The following is a 12,867-nucleotide window of genomic DNA, read 5'->3' as shown; positions in this document are numbered from 1 at the left end:
GTAAATTTAATAAGCATTAATAAATCTGTAACTTCAAATGTATACAATAGAAAACAAAAAAGTGTCTATGAAGTGATAAAGTAATGATATAATACAAGGCATTACAGCAACTAATTTCAGATTAAACAAAGAAAACAATAAAAATAAGAGAGCAAAGTAGTGGAACTGGAAAAATGTAGTAAGAAGTCTCAAAAAATGAAAGCTATTATTTAAAGAGTGTCGTAAAATAGACACAATCTTAGGCATAGGGGAAGGGGAGGGGAAATATAGGCTTCCAGTTATGGAATGAATAAGTCACAGGGATGAAAAGCACACTACAGGAAATATATTCAGTGGTGTTGTAATCGTGTCATATGGTGACAGATGGTAGCTAGCTACACTTGTGTGAACACAGCATAACATAAAGACTTTCAAATCACTTTGTTGTACCCCTGAAACTAATGTAACATGTATGTTAACTATATTTTAATTAAAAATAGACACAATCTGGGTTACCGGGATGGTTCAGTCGGTTAAGCATCTGACTTCGGCTCAGGTCACAATCTTGTGGTTTATAAGTTCGAACTCTGCGTCAGGCTCTGTGCTGACAGTTCAGAGCCTGGAGCCTGCTTCGGATTCTGTGTCTCCCTCTCTCCCTCTCCCTAATTCTGCTTGTGCTCTCTCACTCTCAAAAATAAATAAAAACATTTAAAAAATAAACACAATCTAAGAACTTATTCAACAGAAAACAAAAACTCAAAGTTGAGACATAGCATTTGGAAAAATTGTTTTGAAATATTAAAGAATATAGTGGTATACTTTATGAATCAAAACTGGACATTCAGGAACTGTGCAATATTTTAAAGAGTGTAAAGCTTACTATGATTGACTGAATAGATAAATAAATTGAAACAGAAGTTGGAAATGTGTAAAATATCAGAATAATATGCCAAAGGATCTAATATTAACTCTTAAATTATATCTTAAAATTTACTTCTTAGAAGATATAATTGCTATCCTCTGCAGTTATTCAAGGAATTATAAAAAGAGGAAAACTTTCAAGCTGCTAGAATAAGACAATTTCAAACCGGAAAATACCTTGCAAAAAGAAATGTTTTAGGACTATTTTGATTATAAATTTCTAATATTTGCAAATCTAATTATGCAACATGTAAAATATATCTACCATACACAACCAGATATAGTTTATCATTAGAGATATATTATTTATAATTCATGACATTAAAACATATCATTTTAGAAATGTATGTACGGGGGCAGGCAATACATAGGATATCTCTGTACACCTTCTGCTCAATTTTCTTTTATTGTGGTGTAACCCAAATTGCATGAAATTTATTATCTTAACTATTTTTAAGTGTACAGTTCAATGACATTAAATACATTCCCATTGTGTGCAACTATCACCACCACCCGTTCCCATAATTCTTTTTATCTTGTAAAATTGATATTCTATAACTATTGAACATTCTCTCTTCCCTCAATCGCCTGGCCACCACCATTACCCTGTCTTTTTTTTTTGACTACTGAGTATCTCATATAAGTAGAATCAAACAGTATTTGTCTTTTTCTGACTGGTTTATTTCATTCAAAATAATGTCCCCAAGGTCAATCCATATTGTAGCCTATTGCAGAATTTCCTCCCTTTTTAAGGTTGAGTAATATTCCATCACACACACACACACACGCACACACACCACATTTTGTTTATTCATTCACTGGTTGATGGCCTCTTGGGTTGCTTCTATATTTTAGCTATTGTGCATAATTCTGCTATATACATGGATTTATAAATATGTCTGAGACCTTACTTTCAATTTGATTAAGTATATATCCAGAAGTGGAATTGCTGGATCATATGATAATTTTTTTTTTAATTTCTTTTTGACCCACTGCCTTCTGCTCAATTTTGCTTTGAACCTAGTTGGTCTAAAACATAAATGCTATTAATGTTTTTAAAAATTAAAGGAAAATAAATATGTGTCAGGTAGGTCAGAGAAGTATTTGATTTTATCTATTTATAATTTTAAAAATCAACTTCAACAACAGGTATTTAAAAAAGAACTTTTGTAATATGGTAAGTATTGTCTAACAAAGATCATTTATTTAATCAACAGGACAGAGATGCCCACTATCTCAGTTCACATTCATCAATACATTAGAGGTCCAAAGGCTAATGTGTTAGTAAAACACAAAATATTACTTTGAAGAAAAACTGAGTAATGTATTCTTTTTTTTTTTTTTGCATTTGCATTGACTTGGTGGGTTTAAGTTTTTATTTTAATTCCAGTTAGTGAACACACAGTGTAATGTGTTCTTACCGTGCATTATGTTTATTTATTTACTGACTTGTGCTAAAACTTAATATTTCTGGCCAGACATTTAAGAATAGCTGAGTGTCTTTTCAGTTACAGGGCTTCCTACTGAAAGCTACACACCCAAAATGTATTGTTCTTAGAGTTCAGAAAACCTTCAAATATTTTGAGTGAAATGTAGCTCTATGTGGCCCCAATGAACTTGAAAAATTACCTTAGCCTCTAGGATCCTCTCTTCTAACCATGAAATAAGATAATTCAGTTCTAGCTCCTGGGTTTGTATTAACAATTAAATTCTGTTAAAATCCTTGCAAAATAGAAGCAGAATTAATATTTATGTGGTCAGTTTAAATGAGGCCATTGGATGGCTCTTTCCTTACTCAGGACAGTAGCCATCAAGGCTTAATACCATGATTATTAGGAGACAGAAAGCTAAGAGAAACAGGAGTATAAATATGTTACAGAAACCCAAAGGAAAGTGATGACTTCTGATACAGCCAACTAAATCTTGAGTTTGGAAAATTTTCTGAAAAATCGTAAGATACATAACATCTAATAAAAGAAAATTGACAAAACAGTGAATATGATTCTAAACAATGTCAGTACTAATATACTATAATATTTTTTTTACGTATTACAGCATAGTGGTTATGGAAATTCCATCATTTTGTCCTATCAAGTTTGGTTAAATTTTCCAGGATTTATGTTAATTTGGCACCAAGTGATTTCATGATTTCTATAGAATCACTGGAGATTATTATACAGTTATGCTTATCACAGATGGGTCCTTCTTTTCTGTAGAAGACATCCCCATATCTCTGCAGAAGATGAAAAGATTGGCTTTGTCCCCAACTATGTACTTACTGTGGGTGTGCTGTATTTGACTTATCTTAAGTAATGGCCTTCAGGATAACCAGAGATGGGATACCAGTACTGAAGATGAACTTCAGGGTTTTATGATCAGTGGAGAGAAATTCAGTGGCCTGTTCTGTGGCGAGAAAGCCAATTCCCTAGGGCCAGTAAGTCCCAAGTCAGTCTGAAGTCAGTCAAATCCAGCAACGTAATTAGGAACAAGTATTGAAATCACATCATTTAGCCAACACCCTAATCTGGGTTTGATGCAGCTAAGCTTTTATTACATACAGGCATAAATGTATTTAAATATCTACATTTTAGCATAGCTTTCTCTTTAAAGGAAGCCTTTTGTAAGTTTTTTTTTTTCCTTCATGCAAGCCAGTATCAGAACTACTTTATCTATTTCACACAAAAAAATAGCAAACACTTGTCTAGTACTTCTTGCATGCCATAAGATATTCTAAACATGTTACATATATTAAAAAATTAATTCTCATAATACCTCCATGAAGTTCATTACTATTATTTGCCCACTGTATACATGAGTAAACTGATGTGCATAAATGTGAAGAAAGTGGCCTGTCGTCATACAGTTAGAATGTGGTGGAACTAAACTTGGAATCCAAGTGCTCACTACTTCCCATTCATCTTGTATACACAAAAAACAACCCCAACACTAGATTAAAATCTCTATTAGTCATTTTCACTTATTCTCAGGCGTATTCCAAATTCTATTTCTATATCAAAATGTTTCTTTAACCACGAGCATATTTCCCTTTTTTTTTTTTTAATTTTTTTTTCAACGTTTTTTATTTTTATTTTTGGGACAGAGAGAGACAGAGCATGAACGGGGGAGGGGCAGAGAGAGAGGGAGACAAAGAATCAGAAACAGGGTCCAGGCTCCCAGCCATCAGCCCAGAGCCCGACGCGGGGCTCGAACTCACCGACCGCGAGATCGTGACCTGGCTGAAGTCGGACGCTTAACCGACTGCGCCACCCAGGCGCCCCATATTTCCCTTCTTAACAAAACCAGCAGTACTAAATTTTAAGACATTGCCCCCTTTATCATCAGCGCATCCTCTTCATAGTTGTACAATTTCTGAGTACAAATGCTCATCTTATCCAAATCTGTGCCTTGAATATGGAGCCAGATATGTGATACTTTGTAGATTCTGACGTTATAGGTTTTCAAAAAAGTCCATGTGCTCTCGCAAAATTGAATATTCTATTGTTGTGATTATGTATAAAATCTAAGTATAGACGATCCATTCATTTACTTACAAAAGTACCCACATTTAATGAGTATTTAGAAACTTCAACCATGTTCAGACATTTTCATTTGCTGGAAATTTTAAGCAATGAACCAAAGATCTTGAGTTTGAAGAAATTATTGTCTATCAAAGGTGAAAGTCACATTATTAATATAGTATAATAATGTAATAACCTATATAACACAACACGATTAATATAGTATTATGTACATTTCTGTATTATAAAAGAGCATGTAGAAGCAAGCAATTATAGAAGCATCAATTATACATGTGATAAATAATAAAAAAGGCAGAATACATAAATTTTGAGGTGGACTTTGGAGGGTGAGCAGGAGCACTCCAAAAAGGTAAAAGAGAAAAGTAAGCATATTTCAAACACAAGGAATTGCGTATTCAGGAAGTAGGGTAAGATACACAGTGGTAATATGCAAGTTTGGTTAAGACACAGGGGAACTTTCAAATTAAGTTTCTGGGCAAGATGTTAGTTTTATTTTCTCGAGATTATATCAGTTAAGAGTTAAATTAAAAAAAAAAACCTAATAAGTATATAAGATAATGAGAAGAGTGCTCCATTTTAGAAGGTGTTCTACAAATAAACCAGAGGGTGAGAGGAGAGAAAGAAGAAGATAACATTTTCTGTAAATTAAACTGACTTCTTACCGAAGTCACAAGCACAGCCCGTTTTTCACCCCTCTCCACCAGTCCGCCTGTCATAGCGGAAGAGATTGCTCCTCTTCCGGCTATTGCCTCCAGATGTGCTCCTGGTCTCAGATACTTATCTCAGTATCTCAGATACTCACTTTTTATTGTTTATTTTTTGCCTTTGGGGTCTGCATTTCAATTTTTACTGCTTTCTCCTTCAAACATTTAAATATGTTTAATTCTCAATCATTAGGAAGAAACTAATAGTCTCATTTGCTTCATAGATAATATTTTTATAAGTGTTGTTGTTTTCTTCTTTTTGTACCTATTATTAATTCTACTGTAATACAGTTTCTTGTCATTAAACTTCCTTACTAACGAAATCCTCATAGAGACCGCAGCTAATGGTCTGTCGATATTCACACCCTTAGACCTATAAATTTGTACAGTCGCCTGTCTAATATCTTGGGCTTAGCTCTCTTGCTTTGGTCAATGGGACAATAGAAAACTAGATATAATTATAGGCTTGCAAAATGCATATACTTTTCACCTCCTCTCTTGGAACCTGACCAGTAACATGTTACAAATGAAGGAGCTTTCCAGCTTGAAAGGATTCATGACCCATGTGGTAGAAGTGAGTCTCAAATGAGGCTGTCCCCCAGTCAGTCTCAACTCATCCAGCCAGCTGACTGCTGGATACATGAACAAACCCAGCTAGGATCAGCAAGATAATTCTAACGTAAATTAACACAAGTCTCCAGGTGAGTCCTTGGCTCATGGACAAAACTAATTTTTTATTGTGTGCCTCTGAAGTTTTATGGTTGCTTGTTATACAATTTTACTGTGACAAACTATATTTGACTCAGTCCTTCATCAGGAAACACTGCCTTCTTGGGAAGGCAGTCAGTGGTTTCCCTGGGTGGCTCAGTCGGTTAGCAACCAACTACGGCTGAGATTATGATCTCGCAGTCTGTGAGTTTGAGCCCCATGTTGGGCTCTGTGCTAACAATTAGGAGCCTGGACCCTGTTTCTGATTCTGTGTCTCCCTCTCTCTCTTCCCCTACCCTACTCGTGTTCTGTCTCTCTCAAAAGTAAACAAACATTAAAAAAAAAGAAAGAAAGAAAACACTGCCTTCCTTTTACTCAGAGCTGTTATACACCAATAATTCTTTTCACATCCCTATTCATTCCTTCCAAGAAAGTTGGATGGTCTTTTATTCTAATGCCCACTCTTTAAGTATTATTGTTCTTCAGAATTTGGACTGAAGTTTCTTTTCCTAAATTCCCTTTTGATAATCTCATCAATGCATTTATTTCTTTATTCAACTAATATGTTTTGAATGTTGTGTGTATGCACATGCACCTGAGCCATGCCTATAGTTACTGTGCTGAATAAGAAGAACAATGTTCCTGCCCTCACGAACAATTTGGGTAGAGAAAAAAATCAATTTTAAAAAAGCATATAAATAAGAATTTTTATGGATCTCGATGATATAGTAACTGGAGAAACCCCTTTACTAACATTGGACCTTAAACCTGACACATATGAATAAAAAAGCCATGAATAACATGATTAACAAGTATGAACAAAGAAGAGATACAGAACCCTACAACAAAGAGAAAACACACATCTATTAATGAGACCACAAGATATGTACACATAAATAAACATATTTTGGGTTCCAATGTCTCAGTCCTCTCAAAATTTACATCAATAAAAATATTATCTGACTATAACAGAAGAAAACTAGAACTTAATAAGAGAGGACAGTTTGGCCAGAATCTAAAATATATGCTACTTAATATCTTGTAGGGAGAAAAAGAAATTTCATAAAAACAAATTATATTTAAAGAATTTCATGATAAAATGTGGATGACATATGTAAAAACTATATCCAAATAAGTTCTCTTTTTTTAATTTTTAACTTCTATCAAAAAGAAAAAAAACATTTTAACCATAACAAATCCAATATTTTATACAGAAATACAGATGAAGAACAAGTGAATTAAGTCAAAAACTAAAATAATCAGGACAGGACAGAATTTAATGCAATAAAAACAGGAAATAAAACTATAAAAAATATTGAAGATTAATGAAAAAAAACTTATTCTAAAAATATTATTAATATAGATACATTTCTTATATATCTGAGTGAGAGAAAAATTATAAATAAGATGCAAAAAAACCAAATTTGGGCCCTAAAAGTATAAGAACCAAATAGCATGCACTCTTTAAATACTTTTTACATTTTAAGCACTATATGCTAACATATTTGAAAACAAAAAATAACAGAAGAGAACTAAAAAATTAAACAGGGCAAAATTAAAGACAATTAATACCATATTCAAACCCTTTCAATCCACTCCATTCCCCCCAACAAGTAAATAATCCTGTAGGCCCAGATTGTTTCTGTTCACAGCAGAAGAGCAAATTTCAAGTGATAGATAATTTTTTAATTATGCAAAGTATACCAGAAAATGGTAAAATAAGAAAAGATATACAATTCATTTTGCCAAGCACTTACAATGTTAATTTCAAAGACATGTACTTTATAGAGATGATATGAAGAAACAAAATTATAGGCACAGTTTCTTCATTATTTATAACAAAAATTGTAAGTAAAAGATTAGTTAACCAATAATAGTGTATTAAAACTATGTAATAAACAAGAAATGTTTATCTCAGTGATACATAAGTGATTTGATGCAGCTAATTGATATACCTACCATATTAAAAAAGAAACAAAGATCATATAATTATCTTAATATTTATAGAAGTTATAGAAAGTGATTTTTATGGTTCTATACCAGTTTATCATAAAAACACTAAAAAAAAAAAAAAAGAAAACTTCCTGCCTTAACAAAAGATACATACAAACAACCCCAGCTTGTATCATATTCAACAGAGACTCCATGCTACTAACATCAAGAACTACTAATGAGTTTTCACATCAGCAAATACGAATAAGGTATTTTATCAATTTCAGTAAACTCAGTCATCTGGAACACATTTCTTGCAGTGTGATGTTTCATTTGTGACCTGTGGTAATAAAATAAACACTCTGTATGGAAAAAAAAAGAGCAAGGCAAAGATATCCTATGTCACCCCATGAAACTAGCGGTTGTAAAGAGTGTTCAGCAAAAGTGGAGAAAAACATGACATTTTTAATGCTTCTGATATTAAAAAATATATATATTTCAAAACAACAGGAATAAATAAATTAAACATATATTTTTGGGGGGGGAGGTAAATGAGAATTTATATGGGACCAAAGAATTGCAATTCAGGGAGCACAGATTCAGATAGAAACCCAAATAGTGTTCCTGCTTGTAGAGTAAAAGAAAGAGGTTTTTTATGGGGGAAAAAAAGGGAGCAAATACATGAATTGAAGAACAGAAAGAAAAGCTTTTCCAAGGGTGTGAACAAGTTAAGCTACTCTGGGGTATACACATACAATATTTCTGAGAGGTAATGTTCCATGAGATTACAGAATGACCTATTCAATTTACTTTGGAAGGCAATGATAAAATCACCAAAACTAATTCCAGGTGATGGTTAGAAAGACAAACTATAGGGAAAGTGGTTATGAGAAGAGAAAGTGAATGTTGACAATTTCTTTTATAGAAGGCTTGCTGTTACAGTGAGAAGTGAAAAGATGATACATGGAGAATAATTATATTTTGAGGGGTGGGGCAGATGTTTTGCAGGATTTTATAATGGGAGCAGTATAGGAAACTTGACATAATTAAATAAAACTTAATGAGTACCCATAAATTGAATCACTGGAAGAAATGTGTATTCTTGTTACTTGGAGAGGGAGAAATTAAATTAATGAATTTACTCTGCATTATTTTAATTGGCATTACTTCTGTGAAATTCATGTAAAATTACTACTTTTTGGTCTATCCACTAGTTATTAATTTGTAAGAATATGAAGATGAAAAACTGTGAATTTTATTTCACGAATTTCATTCTTGAATGGAAAGAAGACAAAATAAGTACCTTTTGTTCTTTCCTAATCCTGTGCTCATAAAATAATGCATACCGTTAGCCTTCTTAATTTGGCTAACAGGTATTTCCACCTCTCCACACTATTATTGAAGCTAATTTTGAAAAGAACTGCATATCCCACCAGTCTGTAAGGAAACAGTTTTGTTTGGGACACGCTAGGAGAGATGTGGTTAGGTGCCTAACTTATTTCCAAATTAAAAATGTAGAGGCTGAAACCGCATTAAACTAATGTCCTCATGAACATTTCATAGATTCTCTGTCAGGAAAACAACATTGAGAAAATAGAGGAATTTTGGTAATGATGACAAAAATACAGCAATTCATTTAAAATAGAGCAAATAAAGTAACAATATATTTTCAAACTGGAAATTCCAATCACTATTTTGAAATTGGACAAACTGGCATCTGGTTGTAGATGATTGCCTTCCATCAAACATCCATCAAAGCTGATTTCATGTCCCTCAGTTGTCTCATTATGTTTTTGTTTGTGGAAACCTGATTAATGATGAGACCAGTCCTTCACAGAGGAGATGAAAACACATAGAAAATGTTGTGGGCATGACAGTGATATTAGGATTCCGAAGACACTGAGTGAGAATGAGATACTCAACACTCTCCATTTTCTTGGCCCAAATGGTACTTTCAGGAAGGCATTATTAGATCCTGACAAAACAACCAACAGAAGTATTTCTTTTATTCTATTTCCTCCTGTAGACTCCCTTCCCTTTCTCTTCTCTTCCTTTTTTCCCCCCTTTGCTTCTCTTCTACTTCACTCCTCCTTCCTTCCCTTACAAATATCCCTTTCATATGCTGTGGGATTTGATGTCCTTAGAACTTGAAAAGATCCTTATGACACAGTCTCGTATCTGTTTGGTTTTCACTCCATAGACAATAGGGTTCATAGTGGGAGGCAGGAGCAGATAAATATTGGCCACAATGATGTGGCAAGATGGAGGAATTGTGTGGCCCCCAAAGCGGTGGGAAAAGAAACAGAAGAAGGCTGGACTGTAGGAGAAAACGATGGCACAGATGTGGGCAGTGCAGGTGCTGAAGGCCTTCTGCCGAGCATCTGCTGAGGAGAGGCTGACTACTGCCCGGAGGATCATGGTGTAGGAGATTGTTATGCACAGGATGTCAAAGCCCCCAATCAGGAGGGCAACCATCAGACCATAGATGACATTGACCTTGATATTTCCACAGGATAACTTGGCTACAGACATATGGTCACAGTAGGTATGGTGTAGTATATTCCCTCTACAGTAGGGTAGCCTCTTGATGATGAAAGTCAAAGGAATGACAAGCAGCACCACTCTCAGGAAAGTAGCAAGCCCAACCTTTGCAATGACAGGATTGGTAAGGATAGTTGAGTAGCGCAGAGGGTAGCAGATGGCCACATAACGGTCCAGCGCCATAAGCATGAGTACCCCAGATTCCATCCCTGTTGAGGTATAGATGAAGAACATCTGGACTAGGCATTCATTAAAGCTGATTTCCTTAAGGTGGAACCAGAAGATGCAGAGAGCTTTAGGGATTGTAGTAGTGCACATGACAAGATCCGTTAGGGAAAGCATAGCCAAGAAATAGTACATGGTCCTGTGCAGGGAGTCCTCATAGCGGATGAGGTAGAGGAGCCCACAATTCCCTACCACTGCCACAGCATACATGGAGCAGAATGGGAAGGAAATCCACATGTGCACATCCTCCAGTCCTGGGATCCCATTAAGAATGAATGAGGCTGGAGTCAGGTCTGTTTGGTTTAACATTAGCATGATCACGTTACTGTAATCATTAAACAGCTTATAGATTTTTGTGTGTTTCTGTTTTTTTTTTGTTTGCTGATCCTCCAAGATAGGGGAAAAATTCTTTTAAAAAAAGAGAGAAATTTTAGCCATACTTTCTCTCTCACTCTCCCTTTCTCTTTCTGTCAAGTGTGCATTTTAATATCAACCAAATATTGCCAACATGAGAGAATACTGAAACATAGTTCAAACCCAGAGTGTGTTTATCATTAATTCATTAATTTAATGATACATTCAAAATGAATATTTAGCACTCATTGGTTTCCAGATTTTGTGACATATATTGTGTCTTCACTATTTTGAAACAAAAAGGAATAGATTCAATATTCATAAATTCAATACTCAAATTTATAATGAATGATAATTATATTATGATCTTTCTCATGATGTTTTGTTAGCATATGTTATTTAAATGTTAATTACTATGCATATCTCCCTTTGAGTGTTTTCTTAGGGAGAAGTTCATCGATCATTTCTCCAATGAACTAACAGATATGGTAACAATGTTTTTGTTGTTGTCATTACCCTTATTGGGTTATATTTATGCTATACTAAATACCATTCCAAGAACTTCACAAATATTAACTCATTTAATCCTAACTACAAGTCCAGGATGTATTTTTATTAATCTGCACTTTACAGTTGAATGCATTGAGGCACTATTTAGATGATGCTTCTTCATGTCTGAGTTGCTGGCATGCAATATCAAATTCCTTTTGATAATACTTTATTGTCTACGGCCATACCACCCTGAATATGCCCAATCTCGTCTGATAATACTTTATTTTTCTTAGTATTTGATGTAGATATCTCAAAAAATTTAACTTATTTTCAGAATTGTAAAACATTTTACTATCATTGCTTGATAGTTAAACACTATCAATGTTAGTTCATCCCACACCATCTGTCTGTTTCTGGGAAGTCTTTGTCCTGCTTCACTGAAATAGTTTTTTTCTCAGTTAGACACATAATTCTCATCTAGAAATTCCTCTTCACCTACTGTTTGTGTCATATTGCTATTTGTAAATCTGATTTTTCTTCTTTCTATTTCCTGGACTGCATGAAAAACTTTTTTGGAAGAGTATCAATGTCTGAATATGGTTTAGTCTATTCATCATTTTGCTAGATTTAAAATTGGATTAAATGCTATTCCCCCTCACCCCCAGTTTTTCTAAAAACACTTCTATATGGATCTCCTAGCTTCTAGTGAGATATTAAGAGGTGCATTCCAGTTCTTGATCTTGTACATGAACTTTCCCGCTGGCATTTTTTAAAAATTATTTTTATGTTTTGGGGCCCTGAATTACTTAAGAACATATAAAATTTTTGTGCTTTGAAGTTAAATGGTGATGATAGAAGGGTATTGTGCTTGTGTATGTCTAATTGTCGAGGCATTTAATGGGGTTTCTGACAATGGAAATCTAAAACCTTTGACTTTTGAAATTTACTTAATTTCTAATAATTTATTCCCAATATTTTTTCCTGTTATTTTCTACACATTTTTTAGTCAGATATTGGTTCTTCTGAATTTATTCTTTTTTTTCTTTTTTTTTTTTCTTTTTTTGCTAATTAAAATTGTTCAGGCTGAATCTACTTAATCCACTTTCTAAAAGTGTTCTGGAAGTGTTATATAGCCCAAATATATTGTTTTGGTTGTTGTTGTATAATATTACAAATTTCCAACTTCCTATTTTTCTCTGATTAGTGTGAATGTATAAAAATTATATATATATATATATATATATATATATATACATAAACATATGTATACTTACATATATTAAAATTATATATGTATACAGATATATGCATATATATTTTACTTCTCATCTATTATTTCTGTAACCTTTAAGTTTAATAAATTATTTTTATAGCCTACTTCATTTTTTATCTTTCATTTTGGAAGTGTTTCTCAATTGTCTTAAATTTTGACTTAATTCACACTTAATATGGAGTCTTTAGAAAGCTGATTT

General features: G+C 33.6%; 1 protein-coding gene across 1 annotated transcript; it reads right to left on the bottom strand.

The window, feature by feature from the left end:
* Window positions 1-9,898: 9,898 nt before the first annotated feature.
* Window positions 9,899-10,864, bottom strand: LOC131488687 (olfactory receptor 52N4-like). Its single transcript, XM_058690547.1, has one exon. It carries the CDS (start codon window positions 10,862-10,864, stop codon window positions 9,899-9,901), a length of 966 nt encoding a protein of 321 aa, XP_058546530.1.
* Between the last annotated feature and the right edge of the window lie 2,003 nt (window positions 10,865-12,867).

The sequence above is a fragment of the Neofelis nebulosa genome, chromosome 10, assembly GCF_028018385.1.
Source record: "Neofelis nebulosa isolate mNeoNeb1 chromosome 10, mNeoNeb1.pri, whole genome shotgun sequence".
NCBI lineage: Eukaryota > Metazoa > Chordata > Mammalia > Carnivora > Felidae > Neofelis > Neofelis nebulosa.
Note: the sequence above shows the minus strand (reverse complement) of the source record. Positions and strands in the feature narration are given on the sequence as shown.